General features: G+C 39.2%; 1 protein-coding gene across 2 annotated transcripts in view; it reads right to left on the bottom strand.

Moving 5' to 3' along the window:
• Positions 1-26208, bottom strand: part of DENND2C (DENN domain containing 2C) — an 85583-nt gene that overhangs the window by 27438 nt on the left and 31937 nt on the right. For both annotated transcript variants that reach the window (XM_050748063.1, XM_050748053.1), the window contains exons 2-6: positions 12416-13423; positions 10439-10575; positions 9916-10028; positions 8804-8974; positions 4680-4776 (exon numbers count right to left, since the gene is read on the bottom strand). In XM_050748063.1, coding sequence (XP_050604020.1) covers positions 4680-4776; positions 8804-8974; positions 9916-10028; positions 10439-10575; positions 12416-13218 — 1321 coding nt within the window. In that variant the 5' untranslated portion in view covers positions 13219-13423. The remainder of the gene's footprint in view (positions 1-4679; positions 4777-8803; positions 8975-9915; positions 10029-10438; positions 10576-12415; positions 13424-26208) is intronic.

Consider the following 26208-nt stretch of genomic DNA (forward strand, 5'->3'; position numbering starts at 1 on the left):
TAATAAAGCATAGTATTTATTGATGAAGATTATGGGGAAAGAGGTATTTTCAAATGATGTTTGTAGAAACATAAGCTGTTACAATCTGCTTGTGGGACAATTTGGCAGCAGTTAAAATTTTTTTTTTTTTTTTTTTGAGACAGGGTCTCACTCTGCTGCACAGGCTAGAATGCAGTGGCACAATCTTGGCTCACTGCAACCTCTGCCACCTGGGCTCAAGTGATACCCCCTAGCTCAGCCTCCCGAGTAGGCTGGGACTACAGGCGTGTGCCACCACACCCAGCTAATTTTTTTTTTTTTTGAGACGGAGTCTCACTCTGTCGCCCAGGCTGGAGTGCAGTGGCACAATCTTGGCTCACTGCAACCTCCACCTCCCGGGTTCAAGCAGTTCTCCTGCCTCAGCCTCCTGAGTAGCTGGGATTACAGGCGTGTGCCGCCATGCCTGGCTAATTTTTGTACTTTTTAGTAGAGACGGGGTTTCACCATGTTGGTCAGGCTGGTATTGAATTCCTGACTTCGTGATCTGCCCGCCTTGGCCTCCCAAAGTGCTGGGATTATAGGTGTGAGCCACCGCACCTGGCCACCCAGCTAATTTTTGTATTTTTTGTAGAGACAGGATTTCGTCATGTTGCCCAGGCTGGTCTCAAACTCCTGGGGTCAAGTGATCCACCCGCCTCAGCCTCCCAAACTGTTGGAGTTACAGGTGTGAGCCACCATGCCTGGCCAAAATTTTAAATCCATATGTTCTGTGATTAAGCCCACTTCTAGGAACTTATTCTACAAAAATAGTCTTATATAGAAACATAAGTAAAAGACGCATTTGCAGCATTGAAGATTTTTATGTAAACACACACACACACTTTTAAATATCTACAGGTTAAATAAAATGTTAGAAACAACTAAACTGTCTACTAGTTAAATAAAATTATTTTACTTCTATGCAATGAAATACAGTACAGCTATGTGGATCTCTATGTGTTGATATTGAAAGAGCTCTGAAATACATTAATTAAGCTTTTTAAAAAAGGAAGGCATACAAAGCCTGAATAGTGTAAGAGTATTTGTGTAGAAAATGTATTTGCATGCACATGAAATTTTCTAAGTGTGCAAGGGGGAAGTTTGGAAAACTCTGGCTTTTCATTTTATAATAAGGAATAAGAGAACATTAAAATAAATGCTGCCTATTCTTAGGTGGGAAAGATACATAAGAGATGTTACAGAAAAAGCGCTTATTTAAATATTGCATATTACATATGTTTTATAACTCAAAATTAACCACCAAGACAAAAAGTATAGTGTGGCTATAACATATTATTCAGAGGAAGAAACGAACACTGTGAGCTCCTGGTCCTATCTATAGTCTTAGGACCAGGTACCTCTTAGAAACTTAGGAAGTGCTTGGAAAGAAAGAAAAGAGAGAAGAAAAGGAGAAAAGGCAATATAACTAGAAAAGTCCTTATAAAAGATCACTTAATTGGCTTAATATATTCTCATCTACGGGTTTTGATGACCTGTATTCTAAGACAATGAATGAGGCAAGAGAAAAATCTACTGAGAATCCACAGGGATCGAAAAAGTACCAGATAGTCCACTTTTAATATGAGACTTCAACACACAAAATTATAATGACAGAATTGATGAAGGCTGGTAAGTCCTTTTGTAATACGTGAAAACTGAAAGTTAAGAAATATTTAGGGCCAGGTATGTTGGCTCATGCCTATAATCCCAGCACTTTGGGAGGCCGAGGCAGAAGGATCGAGCCCAGGAATTCAAGACCAATCTGGGCAACACAGTGAGATTTTGTCTCTATAAAAAATTAAAAATTAGCTGGGTGTGGTGGGCATGAGCCTGTGATCCCAGCTACTCAGGAGGCTCTGGTGGGAGGAAAGCTGGAACCCAGGAGGTTGAGGCTACAGTGAGCCATGTTTGCATCACTGTACCCCTGCCTGTGTCACAGAGTGAGACTCTGTCTCAGAAAAGAAAAAAAAAATCAACAAATATTCAGGTTGGAATATATTCAGTAAACTCTAGCAGGGACTTCAGAGTAGGTAAATATAATTATCTATTGTATTAGGCATTGTTGATATACAGACGAAAGTTTAAGAAAGAAAATGAAAATCTAAGAACTCTGATGATAAAGGCAGGAGATCCTCAGGCATGAGAGAAATTTCTCTGGTGCACTGGAGGAGTTGGTCAGAGGTAGGGAAAGGTAAATGCTTATTTTATTTGAGCCATAAGTGAAGGGTTACAATGTAGAGGCTGCTCCTTTTTTCTTTACTTTTGTTTTGGACAGCAGAAGTTGGCTAGAAGTTGGAGGATTTTTTGTTCTTTTCAACATTAATACAGTCAAAAAACTGGCTCTTCAAAAACTTGTCGTAGAGCCAAATTTACTAGAATGTTCCTAATCCATAAGGCATAGACTACAAATAAATTAAGGGCTCGGAAATAACCTACTTAGAGATACCTGGGCGCAGTGGCTCACGCCTGTAATCCCAGCACTTTGGGAGGCCGAGGCGGGCGCATCACGAGGTCAGGAGATCAAGACCATCCTGGCTAACACGGTGAAACCCCGTCTCTACTAAAAATACAAAAAATTAGCCGGGCGTGGTGGTGAGCACCTGTAATCCCAGCCACTCGGGAGGCTGAGGCAGGAGAATGGCGTGAACCTGAGAGGCGGAGCTTGCAGTGAGCTGAGATTGCGCCACTGGACTCCAGCCTGGGAGACAGGGCAAGACTGTCTCAAAAAACAAAAAGCAGCAGCAAAAGAAAAAAAAAGAAAATTCTGGCCAGGTGTGGTGGCTCATGCTTGTAATCCTAGCACTTTGGGAGGGCCAGGGAGGTGGATCATTTGAGGTCAGGAGCTCAAGATCAGCCTGGCCAAATATGGTAAAATCCCATCTCAACTTAGAAAAAATTAGCTGGGTGTGGTGCCATGCGCCTGTAATCCCAAGCTCCTCAGGAGGAAGAGGCGGGAGAATCACTTGAATCCAGAAGGCAGAGGTTGCAGTGAGCTGAAATTACACCACTGCACTCCGGCCTGGGTGACAGAGTGAGAGACTCTGTATCAAAAAGAAAAAAAAAAAGAAAAGAAAATTCTATCTTTAAAAGTCTGCAAAAAGAAGAAATATTCTCCTTTGCTATGACTTAGCTATTGTTTCTAAGGAACTTATAAACAAAAATTGCTAAATTCTACATATTTGCCAGATGTGTTAGTCCATTTTCATGCTGCTAATAAAGACACACCCAAGGCCGGGCACAGTGCTTCACGTCTGTAACCCTAGCACTTTGGGAGGCTGAGGCGGTGGATCACTTGAGGTCAGGAGTTTGAGATCGGCCTGGCCAACATGATGAAACCCCGTCTCTACTAAAAACACAAAAAATTAGCCGGGCATGGTAGTGGACGCTTGTAATCCCAGCTACTTGGGAGGCTGAGGCTGAGAATCGCTTGAACCTGGGAGATGGAAGTTGCACTGAGCTGAGATCATGCCATTGCACTCCAGCCTGGGCAGCAAGAGCAAACCTCCATCTCAAAAAAAAAGGCATATCCAAGACTGGGAAACAAAGAGGCTGAACTTGACTTACTGTTCCATATGGTTAGGGAGGCCTCAGAATCATGGTGGGAGGCAAAAGGCACTTCTTACGTGGTGGCAGCAAGAGAAAATCAGAAGAAGCAAATGCAGAAACCACTGATAAACCCATCAGTTCTTGTGAGACTTATTCACTATCATGAGAATAACATGGGAAAGACTGGCCCCCATGATTCAATTACCTCCCCCTGGGTCCCTCCCACAACATGTGGGAATTCTGGGAGATACAATTCAAGTTGAAATTTGTGTGGGGACACAGCCAAACCATATTCCCAGACAACCAAGTTAAGAATCTTGCATAAGTTTTTAAGAAAGTTCTAATGATTTATTATAAATATTGACAATTTCTTAGTTAACAATATAAATTTTATCTAGGCATCTGAAGGATAAAACTTTTTTTTTTTTTTTGAGATGGAGTCTCGCTCTGTTGCCCAGGCTAGAGCACAGTGGCATGATCTCAGCTCACTGCAACCTCCGCCTCCTGGGTTCAAGTTATTCTTCCGCTTCAGCCTCCTGAGTAGCTGGGATTATGGGTGCGTGCCACCACGCCCAGTTAATTTTTGTATTTTTAGTAGAGACGGGGTTTCTCCATGTTGGTCAGGCTGGTCTCGAACTCCTGACCTTGTGATCTGCCTGCCTCGGCCTCCCAAAGTGCTGGGATTACAGGCGTGAGCCACCATGCCTGGCCAGGATAAAACTTATTAAATGACTACAAGTTGAGTACCACATACCTTCAGTCTATACAAGACTAATGTTTTCATACCTACAACAAAAGAGTCTATACTGATAAATGATTATAAATCAAAGTAGGACTACAAAATAGTGATTCAATTTGTCTATGAAAATTAGTATCATTGGTTTATGATTATTTTTGCATTTTTTATTTGTTCATCCAATAGTTATTACTTGGCACAGAATTAAATAAAATGGATTTGAGAAACAATCCCTTATCTTAAAGAAGTTTATGCTTAAGTGGGATAACAGGAAAGTTAAGCCAAAATTTTTAATACATATTAAACATTAAGTTATATGGTGATTCTCCTCTTATATCCTGACAGCTACAGGATAGCTGAAACAGAAAACAATTCTTACCTTTTGTTGGAGGTAATTCCTTTCCAGTGTAAGAATGTAACTTTACCTTCTTCTTCCCTCTTTTAGATTCAAATATGTCATCTATTTTCAATACAAGCTGAAAAAAGACCAGAAAAATACAAATTAAGACCAACACCCAAAAGTTTCAGTTTGATGATATTAACCTATTAAGGATTCTTATTCAGAGAAAAGACCTATTTTATAAATAGAAACCTTTACCTTTTTGAATTTTGGATTTAAAATGATGACCTTTAATTAGATGATATGTTGTTCTAATACCAAGTCCACATAACATGGGGAAGGAAAATGGGAAAGGATGTCGTATGAACCCAGCACAGGCTTTTAGATTCCTTGTCACTCCATGTCACAACATGCAGGAAATGTGGCTATTGCCCTTTGTATAGTGATCAAGCCTCTACTATTAAACTCAAGTTCTCACTTGCCTGGAGTAGGAAGTGGAACACTCATTTATCTAAAAGGCAAGGTGAGGCATAGTTATTTCTGCTCCCAGAAATTCTTCCCAAGGAGCGGATAAACATACTTAGAAAGCTTTTGTCAAAGGGAATATTCTAAGAGTACTAACATTACCATTTATTTCAGAAATATGTCATAAAATTACGAGACCCAAATATACTGAAATACAAAAACTATGTTTTTTCTTCCACTCATCAATCTATTTCTCAAGCAAGTAAAATCCAGACCATTTATTTTTAAATTGTTATATAACTGCTTCTCTCCATTTCATAAGTATTACTCATTAGAAAGTTTTCTTTGCTGCTGGGAGAGATATGTGTGTGTAAGAGAGACAGGAGACACACACAGAATGTGGTAAAAAAGAGGAGATTCAGAGCTGATCAACAGGTACTTTTAAAAGGAGGAATTGATTAGTTTTTCTATAAATATTTCTCTTTTTTTCTTAAAATTCCAAGCTTTTCTTAAGTATCAATCCTGATTTAACATACTTAATGCCCAGAATTACAATTGTTAGGAACATTATATATGATAACAACCAATAAAGTTCCCCGAGAAAAATGCTCTTGTATTCTCTTTTGTCCTTGTTTCTCTAGCCATCCTGGCAATCAACAGGCAGTGAATCAGTCCAGTGCAAACCACCGTCCCCTGCCAACCACCCACCCCCAAAAAACCATGTAAGAAACACATGCTTCCAATACACAGATTATTACCACATTTTTGGATGAGTTTGTGCTCTTAAAGATTTTTATTGCTGCAACGCAAGTGAAAAATTGCCAATGTTCTTAAATATCACCATTACAGAAAACAAATAAGAGAATCTAAAATTAAAAAGTACTAAGAGCTATAGGAAAGATGTATGGAAATAAATATATATTTGGGTTACATAATGACCCAAAATAGCATAATTGTTAATTTGCATTTGAAAAGTAGAATCAAAAGTATATTCAAGTATAAAGGAAAGAGAACTGTTCTAAAACTATGCGATAAAGTGATAAATTTAAATTTCTGTCATGAGCTAGGAAGAAGAGCCTCCTAGTTGCAAGAAATACTGTAGAATATTCTTCCTAAGAAATGATGGAAATCATACTGCTGTACACACAACACAAACAATAAAGACAGTAGGAAATGTACTCTAGCAAACAATCCGACACAGGATTACACAGCAGGGAAGGAACGGAAGAGTGGGGAAGAGGCAAATGGACTAGATCAGTGAGGTGAAACTGTGAGGCAGTTTCCCTTCCAGGGACAGCTGGAGGCCTTAAAGGGGAAATAAATGAAAATGGACTTTCTTATGGAATGTTGTTCTACAAGATACTCCAAAGCCAAACTTTGTATTGCATAAGGGACATCCTAACAAGATTTAATCCAAGGAGGGTCATGGGTAGAAATGCTGTCATGGCTTGTTCCTGCCTGACAATTAAAAATTCATAATGATTTTTTTTTCCTCACATCTCCAAAAACCTTCAGAAAAATATTAGAAAGGGAAAAGTTAGATCATATCACCTATCATCAGATACAGAAAAAGCTTCGAGTACTTGAGATCCATAATACATAAAATATTGAGGCATGAAATCAGAAGTGCTATAAAGCCTCCCTGGGTCTCATTAAACTCTATAATCCATGATTCCTAAATATTTGTTAATGCCATTATAAGAACCACATCTTAAACGCAGTCCCTTAAGGTGTTTGCATTCTTCTCCCTATGAACACACAATTTGTCGTTTCTTGACCATGTGGGAGGCTGCTTTGTTGTGCCAACATGATCTACCGGAGGACGGAGCTACTGCAAGATGCCTGGCAGTTCTTTAAGCCTCTTTTTAAAAAAATATTCCTCATCATACACAGAAAGATAAACAGTTAATGTTTTTTTTTTTCACTAAGAAAGATCAGTTTAGCTCTTTTTTTTTTTTTTTGAGACAGAGTCTTGCTCTGTTGCCCAGGCTGGAGTGCAGTGGTGTGATCTCAGCTCACTGCAAGCTCCGCCTCCCAGGTTCATGCCATTCTCCTGCCTCAGCCTCCCAAGTAGCTGGGAGTACAGGCACCTGCCACCATGCCCAGCTAATTTTTTGTATTTTTTAGTAGAGAAGGGGTTTCACCGTGTTAACCAGGATGGTCTCGATCTCCTGACCTCGTGATCCGCCCGCCTCGGCCTCCCAAAGTGCTGGCATTACAGGCGTGAGCCACTATGCCCACCCAGTTTAGCTTTAAAAAACCTCTATGTCTTTAACTTTTCACATAGTAAAGAGGAAGGGGCAGAAAACTGATCATAAGAATTAAACTGTGGAATAGAATATTTCCCAAGGAATCAATCAACAGTTACTAACCCAAGAAATAGATGTGACTTTTGTTTAATGTTAAAATCAGGTACAAAAAGTACATGTTAGGCCGGGCGCAGTGGCTCAAGCCTGTAATCCCAGCACTTTGGGAGGCCGAGGTGGGTGGATCACGAGGTCAGGAGATCGAGACCACCCTGGCTAACACAGTGAAATCCCGTCTCTACTAAAAATACAAAAAAGTTAGCCAGGCATGGTGGCGGGCGTCTGTAGTCCCAGCTACTCAGGAGGTTGAGGCAGGAGAATGGCGTGAACCCAGGAGGTGGAGCTTGCAGTGAGCCGAGATTGCACCACTGCACTCCAGCCTGGGCAACAGAGCAAGACTCCATCTCAAAAAAAAAAAAAAATTACGTGTTAAATGAACACATATAGCTAATTCAGATGGGATTAAAGAAGGAATAATATTTAAGTGATCTGATTTCTTCATTACAGCAGAATATTTGCATAGTATTTTGACAATCCTGATAACACCCTGCATTACAGCAGAACAAAGTAACAGAGAAAGTTTAAAAATTTTTCATATAATTCCTTAAGTATTTCTCCTAAAAGAAAATGTCTATCAGTCAGGTGTAGTGGCTCACACCTGCAGTCCCAGAACTCTGGGGGGTCAAGGCAAGAGGATCGCTTAAGGCCAGGAGTTCAAGACCAGCCTGGGTAATATAGCGAGACTCTGTCTCTACAAAATAAGTAAACATGTAAGAAAAAAAAAATATATGTCTATCTGCAAGTCATCTCAATTTCTTCATTTTGGTTGCAATGCTTCTAGTAGAGATGATGTACAGACTTACCGCCTTTTCTCCCTTGAGGGAGAAGTCATTTACGTATTATGATTGCTGATAATTTCTATTCCCAAGTAATAGATTTGTTTTTTTCTTTGGAAATTTTTGCCCCAAATAAATGGCATATACTTTTTCGTTACTGAAAATCTGTAAACTCAAGCACAAAACTGAACTCACTTTGGCAATGATATGAATGAGTGAATTAGAACAACACTGAAGCCATCCTGAGAGAACGCCCTTTTATATAAGATTCTGGTGCTTCCTTGAAATAGGCAGATGATTTTAATGAGAGCTAAAGTAACTGAAGTGAAGTCCCCATCTAAATCAATTTTACAAATCCATAATGAAACTCTGGCAAAAGCCATTCATGCACTTTTCTAGCATGAGCAAAAATTTAAAACGTAACGCTGCCTTCCAAGTCTTCTAATCCCAGTAGGTCAGTTCTAACCTATTATTCATTCCAGTCTACAGTTTACTTATTCTCATTCATGGAAATGCTGAAGTAAGAGTCAAAGAATGAAAGCACTGGAGTCTTTACCCTTGGAAGATTTTTCATTTTCCTGTTTGCAACTTCACCAGCTCGGAAAAGCTTCCATTCCGTTAAAGTTACCGGCAAAGTGGTATCTTTTGTGAGCTTTGACCGCAAATAAGCTTGTGAGTTCTTTACTTCCATAGTCTTCCGGTGAAGGAATTGAGGTTTGGGAGGCAGCTAAAACAGGATAAGATGTACTGGTAAGATCACCTAGTTCTGTTGTTGTTGTTTGTTTGTTTGTTTGAGATGGGGTCTTGCTCTGTCACCCAGGCTGGAACTCAGTGGCATGATCATGGCTCATTGCAGCCTCAACCTCTGAGCTCAAGCGATCCCCCCACCTCAGCCCCTTGAACAGCTGGGACTACAGGCACGTGTCACCACATCTGGCTAATTTTTTTTTTTTTTTGTAAAGATGGGGTTTTACCAGGTTGCCCAGGCTGGTCTCAAACTCCTGGGCTCAAGCATTCCTCCCACCTCGGCCTCCCAAAGTTCTGGGATTATAGGTGTGAGCCACTGCGCCTGGCCAGCATCATCTAGTTAATCCCTGTGTTATCATACAAAGTCAAAGCTATTCCAGAAATGCATTTATCCTGTATTTCATTTAAAATCATTTCAAATGAAGATAACATAATTTCTTTCTCACCATTTATAAAGAAGTTTCTCAGGTTTCTAATCCAAAGTTCCACTACAGGGTAATCAAATTCCCAGAAAACAATGGCTCACAGTTTTTATGAACTCTAGGGAGCCTTTGCTTCTAGGCGTCTTGCATGCTTTCAGGGACTAGGAAGGTAATTTAATGGTCATAGGTTGACGTAGATTAATAGGGAAAGTGGGAACTAAAGTGAACTGAAAAGTTCATGGCTGTCTAAAGGCATATATATTCAATTATTTTTGAGGTGTTAAAACAACCACCAAAAAAAAAAAAAAAAAAAAAAAAAAAAAGCTGTATGCTACCCCAAAAACAAAACAAAACAAAACAAAACAAAAAAACCACCACCAACATTAAACCTTACATTTCAGTGCCTCTTAGTTCTGGCCCCAGTTAAACACCCTTAATCTTTTTGTAGATACCATGAATAAGATTCTAATGTTTTCTTCAATTAATTATCTGGTTATACCTTGGGCGCTTTAAAAGCACTTTTAGTGGGTGGTAGCTTCCATGCTGAAGGGGATCTCCACATAGGTAAAGGCTGCACTGGAATATCTTCATATGGATTTTCTTTGGTGGGATCTTAAAAAATAATTTTAAAAAATGCTTACATGAACATAACTAAATGCAAAGATAACCACAGCTAGCAAAAGAAAGAAAAAGCTAACTATGTTCAGCTTTCTTATTCGACATTGCTGTAGGGATGTGGGTTAAAGCACTTTAAGCTTATAAAGCCACTTATGTGTCCAACAGAGCTAAAAGAATTCTCAAAATGCTATATTATAAAAATCTACTTATGAGCTGAGCAGTCTATCACATTAGTTGTAAAATTCATTACAGAATAAAATAATTTATACACCAAAGGTTTCCATGCTAAAGAGAAAAACCTAGGGCAATATATGCTTGATTATAGAAGAAAATACCATCCTACAATTAAAGGCTTCACCAAATACATAATCACCAAATTTAATTGCAAAGTTGTCAACACCTACATATGATATCTTCATAGATATTGTCCTCAGACTGTGTGTAATAAAGTGCTGACCCAGAATTTTTTCCAAGTTCTTCATGAATCGTCTGTGTGTTCCGATTTCGAAAGTGCTGAATATCCTCAAATTCAAAGGATTTCCTTAAGAAAATAGATATATTTTAAAGTTATATCTTTCAAAACTCTTTATTTTTTAAAATTTTTATTTATTTATTTGATTGTTTTATTATTGTTATTTTTTGAGACAGAATCTTAGTCTGTTGCCCGAGCTACAGTGCAGTGGCACAATCTTGGCTCACTGAAACCTCTGCCTCCCAGGTTCAAGTGATTCTACATTGCTGTAGGGATGTTACACCTGGGATTACAGGTGCATGCCACCATGACCAGCTCTTTTTTGTATTTTTAGTAGAGACGAGGTTTCACCATGACCACCAGGCTGGTCTTGAACTCCTGACCTCAGGTGATCTGCCTGCCTCAGCCTCCCAAAGTGCTACGATTACAGAAAATTCTAATCTTCTTTAAATTGGTATGGGAGACAGAAATAAATAAGTACAGAACTTGTATGCAAAATTACAAAGGTGTTTTATCAGAGATCTAAGAATAATGAAGTAGGCTGTGCCTTATAAACACCATGAGAAAACTGGATGCTTGCAGCCAATCATATTTATGTTCTACATTGGGTTCCTTTATTAAGTTCACTTAGTAAGGAAAAGTAGGGCTGAGGCCAGCATGCCCTAAATGAAGTGGAAGAATGTTACTGCTTCCCTACAGAATTTTTAAATTTAATTTAATTTAATTTTTATTTTATTTTATTTTAGAAGCAGGGTCTCATTCTGCTGCCCAGGTTGGAGTGCAGTGAAGTGATCACAGCTCACTGTAGCCTGAGCTCTTGGGTTCAAGTAATACTCCCAAGTAGGTAGGACGACAGGAACACATCACCACACCTGGCTAATTTTTTCTCTTTTTTTTTTCTATAGAGACAGGGTCTCACTATGTTGCACTGTCTAGTGTTTGGCTGGTCTTGAACTCCTGGCCTCAGGTGATCCTCCTGCCCCAGCCACCCAAAGTGCTGAGATTGAGCCAGCACACCCAGCACCTATAGATTAATTTTGTTTTTTGTTTTTTTGAGACTGAGTCTTGCTCTGTCACCCAGGCTGGAGTGCAGTGGCACGATCTCAGCTCACTGCAAGCTCAGCCTTCCAGGTTCAAGTGTTTCTTCTGCCTCAGCCTCCTGTGTAGCTGGGACTACAGGTGCACACCACCATGCCCAGCTAATTTTGTATTTTTAGTAGAGACAGGGTTTCACCATGTTGGCCAGGCTGGTCTTGAACTCCTGACCTCAAGTGATCTGCCAGCCTCAGCCTCCCAAAGTGCTGGAATTACAGGAGTGAGCTACCATGCCCGGCGCTGGCCCAGATTCTTTTTTGTTTTTGTTTTTTTTTGTTTTTGTTTTTTTGAGACGGAGTCTCGCTCTGTCGCCCAGGCTGGAGTGCAGTGGCGCGATCTCGGCTCACTGCAAGCTCCGCCTCCTGGGTTTACGCCATTCTCCTGCCTCAGCCTCCTGAGTAGCTGGGACTACAGGCGCCCGCCACCGCGCCCGGCTAATTTTTTGTATTTTTAGTAGAGACGGGGTTTCACCGTGGTCTCGATCTCCTGACCTTGTGATCTGCCCGCCTCGGCCTCCCAAAGTGCTGGGATTACAGGCGTGAGCCACCGCGCCCGGCCGCTGGCCCAGATTCTTAAAGATATATTAATAAAATGGAAGGTGTTCCAATGCTCTTATGTCAGTAGATTATCTTAGACATTACTACATTTCTACTTTTTTCTCTTATTTTCCTTCCACATTAATCAACACCTGCATGTTCAAATCAGGGCCACCACCTAAGCTGGGAAATGGAAACTGGTTTGAAAAGGAAAAAGAAGCTCAATAATCCTGTAAGGAAAATACCTACAAGTCTTTATCTGTAGGATAAAAACATACCTTTTAGATCTTCCTCTTATTTTTCCACCATATTTCTTTGGTTCGGGTTCCTGAGAAGAGGCCAAAGAAGATTGTGCACAAGAATTATTTTCACAGTATTTTTTGTCACAGTTTCTTTCTTTATACGGCATAACACCGGATTCGGATAAATATCTGAATGTCCTACGAGGTTTTGGCAAAGGATTTATGGAAGGTCCACATTCTTGCCCCTCAGGCTCAGAGTAAATATTTTCTAAGCTCTTGGTTATTCCATATGAACTATCCAGAACTCTGAAGTTCAGTTCTTTTTCTGAAGAGTCACAATGTTCTAAAGCCAAATTTAAGAGTTTATCTGGGGGAAGTGCTTCTATTTTCTTCCACAGTATTTGTGAGGTATAGAAGTTTCCTGGAGGTAATGAAGTCTCTGGATCTAAGACATCTTCTTTACAGCTTTCAATTTCTTTGACCCGAGAACATACCCAGTTGGATTCTGATTCATTTTTAAAGAAGTGTGTATCATCATATTCCTGTTTCTTATTTTCATTCTCACTTTGATCATGGCTTTTGGTATCTTCATTTATATCTAGACCTACATTCTCACAGCTGGTTACATCCAAGTTTTTGCTCTTTCTCTCAGCTATAGGATTTTTCTTGGGAAGGATCGCTTGGTGACAGTTATATCTCACTCCAAAGTCCTTTGGACGCCACTTTTCTGGATTAGATATATTAGCCCTTCCTTCCCATTGAGAAATTTTTTGTTTGATATTTTTGCAGTGGCTTCTTGACAGTGTCTGAACAGCAGTACGAGAAAAACCAACATCCATGTTCCCAACTGGGTGAATGACAAGTGATTAATCTTACAAAGGTTCCATTACAAGTAAATGTGAAATATTGTATTTTTTATCCTGTCAGAATCCAAATGATTCCAGTATTTTCCCTTCATGTTTAACTTGTAAATCTCTTTGTAAAAAGAACAATTTTGATCAGTGATCCTTGTTGAAAATGGCTACAACCTGATCTTGAATAATCCTGTGAAAATGACACAAAAATATGTTAACACATTTTATAATTTCCTAATTTAAAACTCCACTGAAACACTGCCCACCTATCCCTACATAATTCATATACATTGCACATGTAAAAACATACCTGTCATCTATTAAGTGATTCAACTACATAAAGGCACTCCTAAGATGGTGAGATAATAATACTAACAAAACATTATTTGTGGTATTTTTCAAATTGTCAGCTTTAATGTTCTGCCATATTTAATTTCCTAAAGTTAGGTAGAATGAGGTTTTAGAAAAAATTATACATAGTAGTATACAATATTATTTTGTAATAAATTAATTCTTTTTTTTTTTTTTAGACAGAGTCTTGCTCTGTCACCCAGGCTGGAGTGCAGTGATGGTGATCTTGGCTCACTGCAACCTCTGCCTCCTGGGTTCAAGTGATTCTTCCACCTCTGCCTACTGAGTAGCTGTGACTACAGTTACGTGACACCACACCTGACTAAGTTTTTGTATTTTTTGTATAGACGGAGTTTCTCCATATTGCCCAGGCTAGTTTTGAACTTCCTGAGTTCAAGCAATCTACCCCCTTGGCCTCCCAAAGTGCTGGGATCACAGGCATGAGGCACTGCACCTAGGCATACATTAATTCTTTATGAAACCTTCTCTTAATGAAACAAGGAGCAATGGAGTATCATAAGGAGCATATATACACACAGAATTACATCTCAAAAACCCCCCAAAATTTATGTATGTCCACAGCAAGAGCCAGTTAGCATGGAAACACACCAATAGCCAACTTCCTCCTCCTGTCCTACGTTGATTAATACTATCAGCCCATCATATAGCCTATTTCAACTTTACTATTAGCAGCACAGGATTCCATATACACTAAAGACAACTCAAAGTGCCCATTAACTATCAGTTGCTTTAAAATGTAATAACCTATTTTGATGACTGGACTTCCTACATCTATGCTACCACACCCTTGACCCAAATCAACACAAATACTTACAGCCACTGTCACATTCCTTCCTTTCACACAGAGGCTTCATTCAGGCCCATAAACCATTTCCTCATATGGAAGTTTCAGTGGAAAACTTTTCCTACCAACTGAGTAAAGACTTGATCTCAAGTTCTACTGTATACTTGTTAAAAATAGCAGTTGATTCAAAACTTCCTGAGGCAGGGATCATCCTTCCTTGAGCTTTGTCTGTGTGGCCTTGATTAACAGGCAGGAAAATATCTTAGCCCAGCTCTGTCAGTACAGCTGACCAAAACTGTCACATACAGAAAGCACGCAAAAATGTTATTCTTGGCAGAGCAACTGCTAACTAAGACTTCCATCAACTTTCATTTAAACCATTCCTACCTACAAATCTGTGGGAAAACCAGCTTTGCCAGCAAATACACTTTGGTGACAGTCTGATGCAAAAAAAAAAAAAAAAACTTCCAAACAACTTTGAGAAATTAACCTCATGTGGATGAAAAAATAATAACTATACCCAAAGCCCAAAACACCACAACTGTTGCACAGAACTCTTAATAAAAAACAAATGCATACAATTTAAAGATCTAACCTGCTACTGTTGATTATTAAAACTGAAAATTCTTTTCTTGCTTCCGATATTTATAGGGAATTCCTAGGATTTTAGGGTGTCTTTGAGACTCAAGTTTTCTTCACTATAGACAAGATAGGACTTTTTTTCTCCAGCTCCGGGGAAGCTTCTAGAGGTTTTTGGTGGTCCTTGTTAACCCTTTCTTTATTCTTCTCTGGTTAATGTGTCTTAAGTGTGAATGGCTCAAATTGAGAAAAAAAAAAGATGAAAATTGTCAGAGCTAAAAACAATTTTTAACTTGAAAATTACTGGCAACATGGCTGGGTGTGGTCGCTCACACTTGTCATCTCAGGACTTTGGGATGTTGAGGCAGGAGCATCACTTGAGGCCAGGAGTTTGCGACCAGCCTGGGCAATACAGTGAGACTTCATCTCTACTAAATAAATAAATAAATAAAATTAGCTGTGCATGGTGGCATGTACCTGCAGTCCCAGCTACAGGGTGGGAGGGTGAGGCAGGAGGACTGCTTAAGCCCAGATATTGGAAGCTGCAGTGAGTTATGATCACAGCATTGTGATCTAGCCTGGGTGATGGAGCGAGACCCCAACTCATAAAAAGAAAAAAAAAAAGGTAAAAGTCAAATGACTGGGAACATGGCTAAATCTACAGAATTCACACACAAATATAAATGATGTATACTGATGGTGTTTCAGTTGAACAGAGTAGCACGGCAGGTAAGACTCTCATAAAATAAGTAGGTATTTACTTTCTCCTAAATGTATGCTTTAATACTTATAGCTTTCAAAAAATGAACTATTTCAAAAATGAAAACACTTTAATGAATTTTAACTAGATCTATGACTGTACTGATAACACAGAAAATCTGTCTTAGAGCTGATTAACAGTTCCAATTTTTGCCAAATTAACTTACATGCTTTATAATGTGGCTTGCCTATTCTCACATACAGGCTGTGATTTTGTCCCATTCAAAAGTAAGAATTGCTCACCTCAGTTGTTTTCTTACAGAAACTTCACATCTGTCCCTTTAACCTAATTATATTCTGAGCCACCTTGCTTCTCAGTGCCTCCTCTCCCATGGCTCTCCTAGCCTGCGAGATCTTACTCATCCCATTCCTCATCTTCCCAGTTTCTTGCCTTAACCTCCATTACTGGTGGACATCCTAACTCCTAAGTGCTGGCCCAACTTTCAAATCCTAGATCTCTCCCAAGATTTGTCTTTTGAAAACTTTCGAAAGTCAACTTATTTGCATACTTGTCCTAGAGACTGCTTTCTCAAGTTTGCTTTAACAGTTCTAACAGAAATAGAGGGTGAGAAAATCTAACAGTTTCAACAATCTTAAGAATCATTTTGTCTTTTCTTTTAATAGCACAAAATGAGTCGGAGACTTTTCCAGCTATTAAAAACTACTGAAGTCAGATGGGACTCACAAAAAGAGAAGGCAGAACACACACAACCACAATGGGCAATTTCAACAAAAGAAACAACAGCAGTCATTCAGTTCCTCACCTGAACAATAGAATATAAACATAAAAACTCACGCATGATTTTTTTCTTTTATGAGATGAAGTTTTGCTCTTGTTGCCCAGGCTGGAGTGCAATGGTGCAACCTCGGCTCACTGCAACCTCTGCCTCCCGGGTTCAAACAATTCTCCTGCCTCAGCCTCCTGAGTAGCTGGGATTACAGATGCCCATCACCGCACCCAGCTAGTTTTTTATATTTTTAGCAGAGACGGGGTTTCACCATGTTGGCCAGGCTGGTCTCGAACTCCTGACCTCAGGTGATCCAGCTGCCTCAGCCTCCCAAAGTGCTGGGATTACAAGCATGAGCCACTGCGCCCGGCCAAGCATGATTTTTAGAAGCCTATTCAAACAGCATACTTTGAGATGACTCTTAATCATGTCCCTTTCTTTTTATTTTCTATTGCTCTTCTGTGTATTTATTTTCATCCAAGAAATATATCAACTGTAGTTTATCAGCTTAAAATACAATTTATAACATAACCTATCATATATAGAATTTTGTGTTTTTAACATATTAAGAGAAACCAATCTGAATTCACTCAAGTAAATTAAATTATCTTTGGGAAAGAGGATACTGATGCTCTATTTACTAATTCAAGTCTTGGATAGGGCAAGTTTCTCACTCCAAATCTTTTAAAATATTTTATTTGATTAGATATAAGCATCTGGAAAAATAACTTGGAAGAATTTGGAACATTCTAAAACCTGATTTACAAAATAATTGAGGGGTACACTGTAAAAATAGTGAATTTTACCTCAATTAAAAACAAAACTGGCTGGGTGCAGTGGCTCACGCCTGTAATCCCAGCACTTTGGGAGGCTGAGGCAGGTGGATCACAAGGTCAAGAGAACGAGACCTACCTGGCCAACACGGTGAAACTCCATCTCTACTAAAAATATAAAAAATTAGCTGGGCGTGGTGGCACGCACCTGTCATCCCAGCTACTCGGGAGGCTGAGGCAGGAGAATCGCTTGAACCCAGGAGGTAGAGGCTGCAATGAGCCGAGATTATGCCACTTCACTCCAGCCTGGCGACAGAGCAAGATTCTGTCAAAAAAAAAAAAAAAAAAAGAAGAAAAATGATGAAAGGGACCAGGAAAACTTCACTTCTGGCCATGATGGAGTAGCTGAACTAGGCTTGCCTTTCCCACATTAATAACTATAAAACCAGAAAAATATATAAAATAAGTGCTTTCAGATACTGGATAACAGACAGCTTAGGATTATGATCCCTGAAAGAAGAGAGAAAAATGAGGCAGGTTCTATGATGGCCCAGCTTTCTCCCTGGAGACTCCAGAAAGTAGGGTCAGGAAGGGGAACACAAATAGACATGGCAACCTTACTGAGTTGAGGATAACAAGATTGGAATATGGAGAGGCTGAGGCAAACAGAATTTTCAGGGCACAGTATCAGAAAAGAGAGCAACATAGAGAAAAAGTTCCAGAAATCTACATAGAGTCCCCTTGAATCTTTGGTTGAATACTAAGCTGTTAATGCATAGGGTAATACTACATGAGGCTAGACAATGAACAACTAGTGGAGAAAGAAAAACTATGGGGGATTTTTAAGCTAACCCGGGGTTCACCCAGCTCTGGGAAACCTTCAAAGTCCAACAACAGAGGAGCAACCTCATTGAACGCCCAGGTAATTCAGTAGAGAAACAAGAGGTCATGATTTACCAGTAGGATGAAATTAACCCTAGAGTAAAGACTATCTTAGAGCCACCCTAACAAGGATGAAGTTGATTCTTACGAAATTTAAGTATGCACAAAAACAAAATTCAATAATTTTTACATGAAGACAACTAAATCCAGATAGTCAGCAACGTAACATTTAAAATGTCTGGGCATGGTGGCTCACACCTGTAATCCCAGCACTTTGGGAGGCCAAGGTGGGTAGATCACCTGAGGTCAGGAGTCCGAGACCAGTCTGGCCAATATGGTGATACCCCATCTCTACTAAAAATACAAAAATCAGCTGAGCATGATGGCACATGCCTGTAATCCCAGCTACTTGGGAGGCTGAGGGAGAATTGCTTGTACCTGGGAGGTGGAGGCTGCAGTGAGTCGAGATTGGGCCACCGCACTCCAGCCTTGGAGACAGAGCAAGACTCCGTCTCAAAAAATAAATAAAAATAAATAAAATGAAATAAAATAAAATGTCCATCATCTAATCAAAATTACTAAACATACAAAGAAACCTGAAAATAAGACCTATACCCAGGAGAAAAATCAATCAATAGAAGTAGAACCGGGCCGGGCGCGGTGGCTCACGCCTGTAATCCCAGCACTTTGGGAGGCTGAGGCGGGTGGATCACAAGGACAGGAGATCGAAACCATCCTGGCTAACACGGTAAAACCCTGTCTCTACTAAAAATACAAAAAATTAGCTGGGTGTGGTGGCAGGCGCCTGTAGTCCCAGCTACTCGGGAGGCTGAGGCAGGAGAATGGTCAGAACCCGGGAGGCGGAGCTTGCAGTGATCCGAGATTGCGTCACTGTACTCCAGCTTGGGCAACAGAGCAAGACTCTGTCTAAAAAAAAAAAAAAAAAAAAAGAAGTAGAACCAAAATAATACAAAATAAAAGAAATAGATCCAAAACAACAGACATGATGGAATTGGCAGACAGGGACTTCAATTCAGCTATTATAAATATTTTCATAAATTTGAAGGAAAACATGAACATAAGTAGAGTAATGGAAGATATAAAAAAAGACAACAAATAAAACTTCTGGAGCTTAAAAATATACTATATGAAATGAAAAATTCACTGGATGGGTTGAAGAGCAGATTTTAGTTATTTTAGAAGGAATGACCAATAAAGTTGAATAAGTAGCAATAGAACCTGTTTTTAAAAACGCCTGAAGCACAAAGTGAAGAAAAAAAGGTAAAACAAAGATGAAAAACAGAGCTTCACTGGGACAACATGAAGTGGTTTTGCTTTACCCTACATATAACTGGAGTCGCAGAAATGAAGGGGTTGGGAGTGGGGACAGAGAACAAATATTTCAAGTAAAAACAGATGAAAATTTTCTAAATTTGATGAAAACTCTAAACCCAAAGATCCAAGAGGCTCAACAAACCTCAAACAGGATAAACACAAAGAAAGCCACCAGGCAAACCATAATCAAGTTGCTAAAAACCAGTGATAAAAAGAAAATTCTTTAAGAAGTCAGAGAAAAAATATATATACAGGGGAAACAAGGTAAGCCGGGAAACAAGGTAAGCCAGAAAACAAGGAAAATTTTTAAAGTGCTAGGAAAAAACCCAGCAACTGCAAATCTAGAATTCTAGACACAATCTTCAAAATGAAGGCGAAATAAAAATGCTTTCAGTTAAACATAAGCTGTAAAAATTTGTCAACAGCAGACCTGCATTCAGAGCCAGTGATATAATTCATGAGTCCAAGTACAAATTGAAAATGTAAGGTCCCTGTTCAAAAGGCAGTAAAAGTGCCTTTAAAGGTACATATAAAGCTTTTTCTTTTCTTCTGCAGCCTTGCTTTCAACTTGTGGTGTTTTTTTATTTTCTATTTAACACTGTTTTAAGTAAAAAAAGAAAATTATGCTATTAGGCCGGGCGCGGTGGCTCAAGCCTGTAATCCCAGCACTTTGGGAGGCCGAGACGGGCGGATCATGAGGTCAGGAGATCGAGACCATCCTGGCTAATACGGTGAAACCCCGTCTCTACTAAAAAATACAAAAAACTAGCCGGGCGAAGTGGCGGGTGCCTGTAGTCCCAGCTACTCGGGAGGCTGAGGCAGGAGAATGGCGTGAACCCGAGAGGAGGAGCTTGCAGTGAGCTGAGATCCGGCCACTGCACTCCAGCCTGGGTGACAGAGCGAGACTCCGTCTCAAAAAAAAAAAAAAAAAAAAGAAAATTATGCTATTAGCAGAAATTTTACATTTATCTATATTTAGTGCCCATTTTAAATGCAAATATCAGCACGTTTAACTCGTATGCAGCATCACGTAAAAATGTTAAAGTTCTTCAAGTTGAAGAAAAAATGATACCAGATAGATATCTGCATCTAAAAAAGGAATGAGGAGAACAAAACATGGTACTTGTGGATAAATATAAAAGGCATATTTTTTCTTATTAATCTCTTTAAAAGATGACTTGACTAAAGTAAACATGAATGCACTGTGAAATTTACAACAATGTATGTGGAAATAAATGTAAGACCAGGGCATAAAGGTAGGAATGGAAAATTGTGTATGGTGTTGTAAGTTTCTCTAACCCACAATGGAACTGAATTAAAAATCACTTCACGCCAACGCGGTGTCTCACACCTGCAATCCCAGTGCTTTGGAAGGCAGAGGCAGGTGGATCACTTGAGGTCAGGAATTCAAAACCAGCCTGGTCAACAATGGTGAAGCCCCGTCTCTACTAAAAACACAGAAATTGGCCAGGTGTGGTGGCACATGCCTGCAATCCCAGCTACTCAGGAGGCTGAAGCATTAGAATCGCTTGAAGCAAGCGAGGTTGCAGTGAGCCAAGATTGCGCCACTGTGCTCCAGCTTGGGCAACAGAGTAAGATCCTAGCTCAAATAAATAAATAAATAAATAAATAAATAAAAAAAAATTTTTTTAAAAAGACAAAAAAAAAGAAAAAAGAAATCACTTTACATATGATATGAAGTGGTACTTTATATATAATTTCAAAATGATGGGTTAAAGTTGTGTTATAAACCCTAATGAAACTACAAAGGAAAAAAAAAGGAATAGCTAAGAAGTCAACAAAAAAAGATTAAATGGAATTCTAAACAAAAATTGATGCCAAAAAAGCAGGGGAGTTGGAGGGGGAACCCTAAGAATGGTAACAACAATAATAAAAAAACCCACATGGGACAAACAGAAAATGAATAGCAAGATGGTACACTTAAATCTGACTATATCAATAATTATATTGTATATAAATAGGTTAAGCTCTAAGCACAAGGCAAAGATTATCAAATTTAATTTAAAAAGCAAGACCTAACTCTATGCTGTTCATAAAAAAATGCACTTTGAATACAAAGAGACAGATCTGTTAAAGAGACACAAACAGTAAACACTATCATAAGAAAGCTAGATTGTCTATATTAATATCAGACAAGGTAGACTCCTGAGCAAGAAATAACAGCAGTGATAAAAGAGGGACATTACAAAAAGATAATGGGGGCAATTCATCAAGAATACCTAACAATTCTAAATGCTCATGCACCTAGTAAGAGTTTCAAAAATGTAAGAAGCAAGAAAATATCAGAATTAAAAAGCCAAATGGACAAATCCACAATTTTAGTTGGGGATTTCATAACTTTTCAACGGTAGTTGACAAAACATATAGACAGAAAATCAGTAAATATATAAAAGATTTGAATATCACTATCAATCAACTTGACATTTTAGAATGCTTTACTCAACAAACATAAAATACATACTCCTTTCTCTTTTTTTCTTTCTTTTTTTTTTTTTTTTTGAGACAGAGTCTCACTCTGTTGCCCAGGCTGGAGTGCACTAGTGTGATCTCGGCTCACTGCAGCCTCAGCCTCCTGGGTTCAAGCGATTCTCCTGCCTGTCTCCTGAGTAGCTGGGACTATAGGCACGTGCCACCAAAAATTCATACTCTTTTCAAGTGTACATGAAACATTCACCAGTAGACCATATGTTGGGCCATAAAATAAGACTCAATAAATTTTAAAAGACTGACATCATATTGAGAATGTTCTCTAGCCCAAAATGGAACTGAAAGAGAAATCAGTAACAAAAAGATATCTGGAAAATCCCAAATTATTTGGAAATAAATCTTATAAAATAAAAAAGTTTAAAAACACTAAGTGAGGATACTACTTCTTGATATTTGAAACTGGAACACGGCCGAGCGTGGTGGCTCAAGCCTGTAATCCCAGCACTTCAGGAGGCCAAGGCAGGCGGATCACCTGAAGTTAGGAGTTGAACACCAGCCTGGCAAACATGGCGAAACCCCACCTCTACTAAAAATAAAAAATACAAAAATTAGCCGGGCAAGGTGTCGTGCGCCTGTAATCCCAGCTACTGGGTAGGCTGAGGTACGAGAATCGCTTGAACCTGGGAGGCGGAGGTTGCAGTGAGCCGAGATCGTGTCACTGCACTCCAGCCTGGGCGATAGAGTGAGACTCCATCCAAAAAAAAACTGGAATACATTTTACCTCATAAAGTTTCAAATTATTATTTTAAATTTCTCTCTAGGTTAGGTGCTCTACCTTAACATTTGTTTAAATGGTCTCATTGCTAATCCTGCACAAAACGTACCAACCTTTTCAACATCATAGTCTTCTACATCCTGTACTGAAATTTGAGTGTCATCATTACACCTAATAATATCTTCAAAAGGATCAATTATTTAAAGTTCTCCCTTAAGAAGAAAAAAAGCGTAAACCCAAAGAAAGTGGAGGAAAATAAAGAGTGAGTATTAATGAAATAGATGAACATAGGATAAAAATCAATGAAACAAAAAACTGTTTCTTTAAAAACATTAGTAAATTGACAGACCTCTAGGCAAAGTGAAGAAAAAAAGAGTCTGAGGCTGCAGTGGGTTATGACTGCACCACTGCATTCCAGCATGGGTGACAGAGCAAGACCGTCTCTTAATACAAAAAATAAGAGAAGAAAAAGAAATAATACCAATCATATACAAACTCATTCAGAAAACAGAGGAAGTAGAAACCATTTCAACTCATTCTATGTGAGACCAGCATTACCCTACTAGGTAACTGGGCAAAAAACTTATAAAAGAAAAATACAGAATAATATAACTCATGAACATAAATGCAAAAGTCCGTCTAAAATATTAGCAAATCCACTAGGTGCGGTTGCTCACACCTGTAATCCCAACACTTTGGGAGGCCGGGGAGGGCCGATCGCTTGAGGTTAGGAGTTCGAGACCAGCCTAGGGAACATGGAGAAATTAGTCTCCACTAAAAGTACACAAAAAGTAGTTTTTGTCTCTAAATTAGTCTCTACACAAAAAGTAGCCGGGCATACTGGTGTGCACCTATAATCCCAGTTTCTTGAAAGACTGAGGTGGGAGGATTACTTGAACCCAGGAGGTGGAGGTTGCAGTGAGCCAAGATCACGCCTCTGCACTCCAACCTGGGTGACAGAGAAAGACTCCCACCTCAAAATAATAATAATAATTTTATATATATATATATATATGCAAATCAAACCCATAAATAAATATACAGAAAGGATACCAGAACGCAAGGTTGCTTTAACATTAAAAGTAACCATGATTATGGGATAAAGAAAACTATGTAATTATCTTAATAGGCCGAGCGAGGTGGCTCACGCCTGCAATCCCAGCACTTTGGGAGGCCGAGGTGGGCGGATCACAAGGTCAGGAGATCGAGACTCCCCTGGCTAACACAGTGAAACACCGTCTCTACTAAAAAATACAAAAACTTAGCCGGGCGTGGTGGCAGGTGCCTGTAGTCCCAGCTACTCGGGAGGCTGAGGCAGGAGAACGGCGTGAACTTGGGAGGCAGAGCTTGCAGTAAGCCGAGAATGCACCACTGCACTCCAGCCTGGGCGACAAAGTGAGACTCTGTCTCAAAAATTATAATAATAATAATAAATTATCTTAATAGATGAAGAAAAAGCATTTTAAAAAATTTACACTTTCAGCAAATCGGAAACAGAACAGAATTTCTACAATCTGATAAAATATCTATAAATAAAAAAACCCACTGCTGATATCACAATAAGTGGTAAAGACTAAATACTTTTTCCTTAAGTATGGGAAAAAGGCAAGGATGTCTCCTCTTACCACTTTTATTCAACATTGTAAAAGAAGTTTACAAAGGCCAGGTGCAGTGGCTCATGCCTGTAATCCTAACATTTTGGGAGGCCAAGGAGGACAGATGGCTTGAGCTCAGCAGTTCAAGACCATCGTGGGCAAAGTGGTGAATCCAGTCTCTACAAAAAATACAAAAATTAGCCAGGCGTGGTAGTGCGGGCCTGTAGTCGCAGCTACTCAGGAGACTAAGGTGGGAATAGGGGAGGACTGCTTGAGTCTGGGAGGTTGAAGCTGCAGTGAGCAGATCTCACCACTCCAGCCTGGGTGACAGAGTGCAACCCTGTCTCAACAGCAACAATAACAACAACAACAAAAACATAATGAATAAGGCAAGAAAAACTAAGTAAAAGGCACAGAGATTGTAAAAGAAGCTGTTTTTTTTTTCCTGCAAACAATATGATTGTAAATGTAGAAATTTCTAAGAAATCTGTATTACAAGATATAAGAATTCGTAAGAGAATTTAGCAAGGTCTCAGAATACATGGTCAGTATAGAAGAATTAATTGTGCATCTACACACTAAGAATAAACAATTGGAAAATGAAATTTAAAATAGCATGTACAACAGCATAAAAACATGAAACAGTGGCCGGGTGTGGTGGCTCACACCTGTAATCCCAGCACTTTGGGAGGTCAAGGCGGGCAGACCACTTGAGGTCAGGAGTTTGAGACCAGCCTGGGCAACATGGTAAAACCCTGTCTTTACTAAAACAAAAAAAAAATCCAAAAAAAAAAAAAAAAATTACCTGGGTGTGGTGCACACCTGTAGTCCCAGCTACTCAGGAGGCTGAGGCACGAGAATCGCTTGAACCCAGGAGGTGGAGGCTATAGTGAGCCAAGATCATGCTACTATACTTCGGCCTGGGCAGCAGAGCAAGACCTTGTCTCAAACGAAAACAAAAACAAAAACAAAAACAAAAAAAAACAAAAGAAAAGAAAAAGAAATACTTAGGGATTCAAGATGTGTACACTGAAAATGACAAGCTAATGCAGAGTAAAAAATAAAGAATAACTACATAGATATTATACATTAATGTTCTGGAATATTCAATTTTTTTTTTTTTTTTTGAGACAGAGTCTTGCTCTGTTGCCCAGGCTGGAGTGCAGTGGTGTGATCTCGGCTCACTGCAGCCTCAACCTCTCAGGTTCAAGCAATTCTTCTGCTTCAGCCTCCCAAGACTGCAGGTGTGTGCCACCACACCTGGCTAATTTTTATATTTTTAGAAGAGATTAAAATGTGGTTTTGCCATGTTGCCCAGACTGGTCTTGAACTCCTGGCCTCAAGTGATCTGCCTGCCTCGGCCTCCCAAAGTGCTAGAATTACAGACGTGAGCCACTGGGCCTGGCTAGGAATATTCAACTTTGTTACAATAAAAAATTATCTCAAAATTGATCTATAGATTCAACACAATCCCTAGATTGTTGAATCTACAGATTCAACAAAATCACAGCAGGCTTTGCTGTAGAAATTGACAAGTTGATTTTCAAGTTTATAAGGAAAGGCAAAGAATCTAGAATAGCCTAAATAATTTTCAAAAAGAATAAAGCTGGAGGGCATACGCTACCGATTTTAAGACTTATTATAAAACTGCAGTAATCTCAACAATGTATGTTAGTTGATGGGATAGACAAAAAGATCAGCAGAAGAGCAGAATCCAGAAATGAACTCACGTTTATATAGTCAATTGATTTCCACAAAGCTGGGGAAAGAATAATCTTTTCAATAAATGGCATTGGAACAAATAGGTATCTATCTGGAAAAAAAAATGAACCTCGACATTTACCCATAACATTTACAAAATTTAAGTTGAAATAGATCATAAACCATAAGTTGAAATAGATCACTTTTTCTAGAAGAAAAAAACTTCATGACTTTGAGGAAGAAA

Source organism: Macaca thibetana, chromosome 1 (genome assembly GCF_024542745.1).
Source record: "Macaca thibetana thibetana isolate TM-01 chromosome 1, ASM2454274v1, whole genome shotgun sequence".
NCBI classification, from domain to species: Eukaryota; Metazoa; Chordata; class Mammalia; order Primates; family Cercopithecidae; genus Macaca; species Macaca thibetana.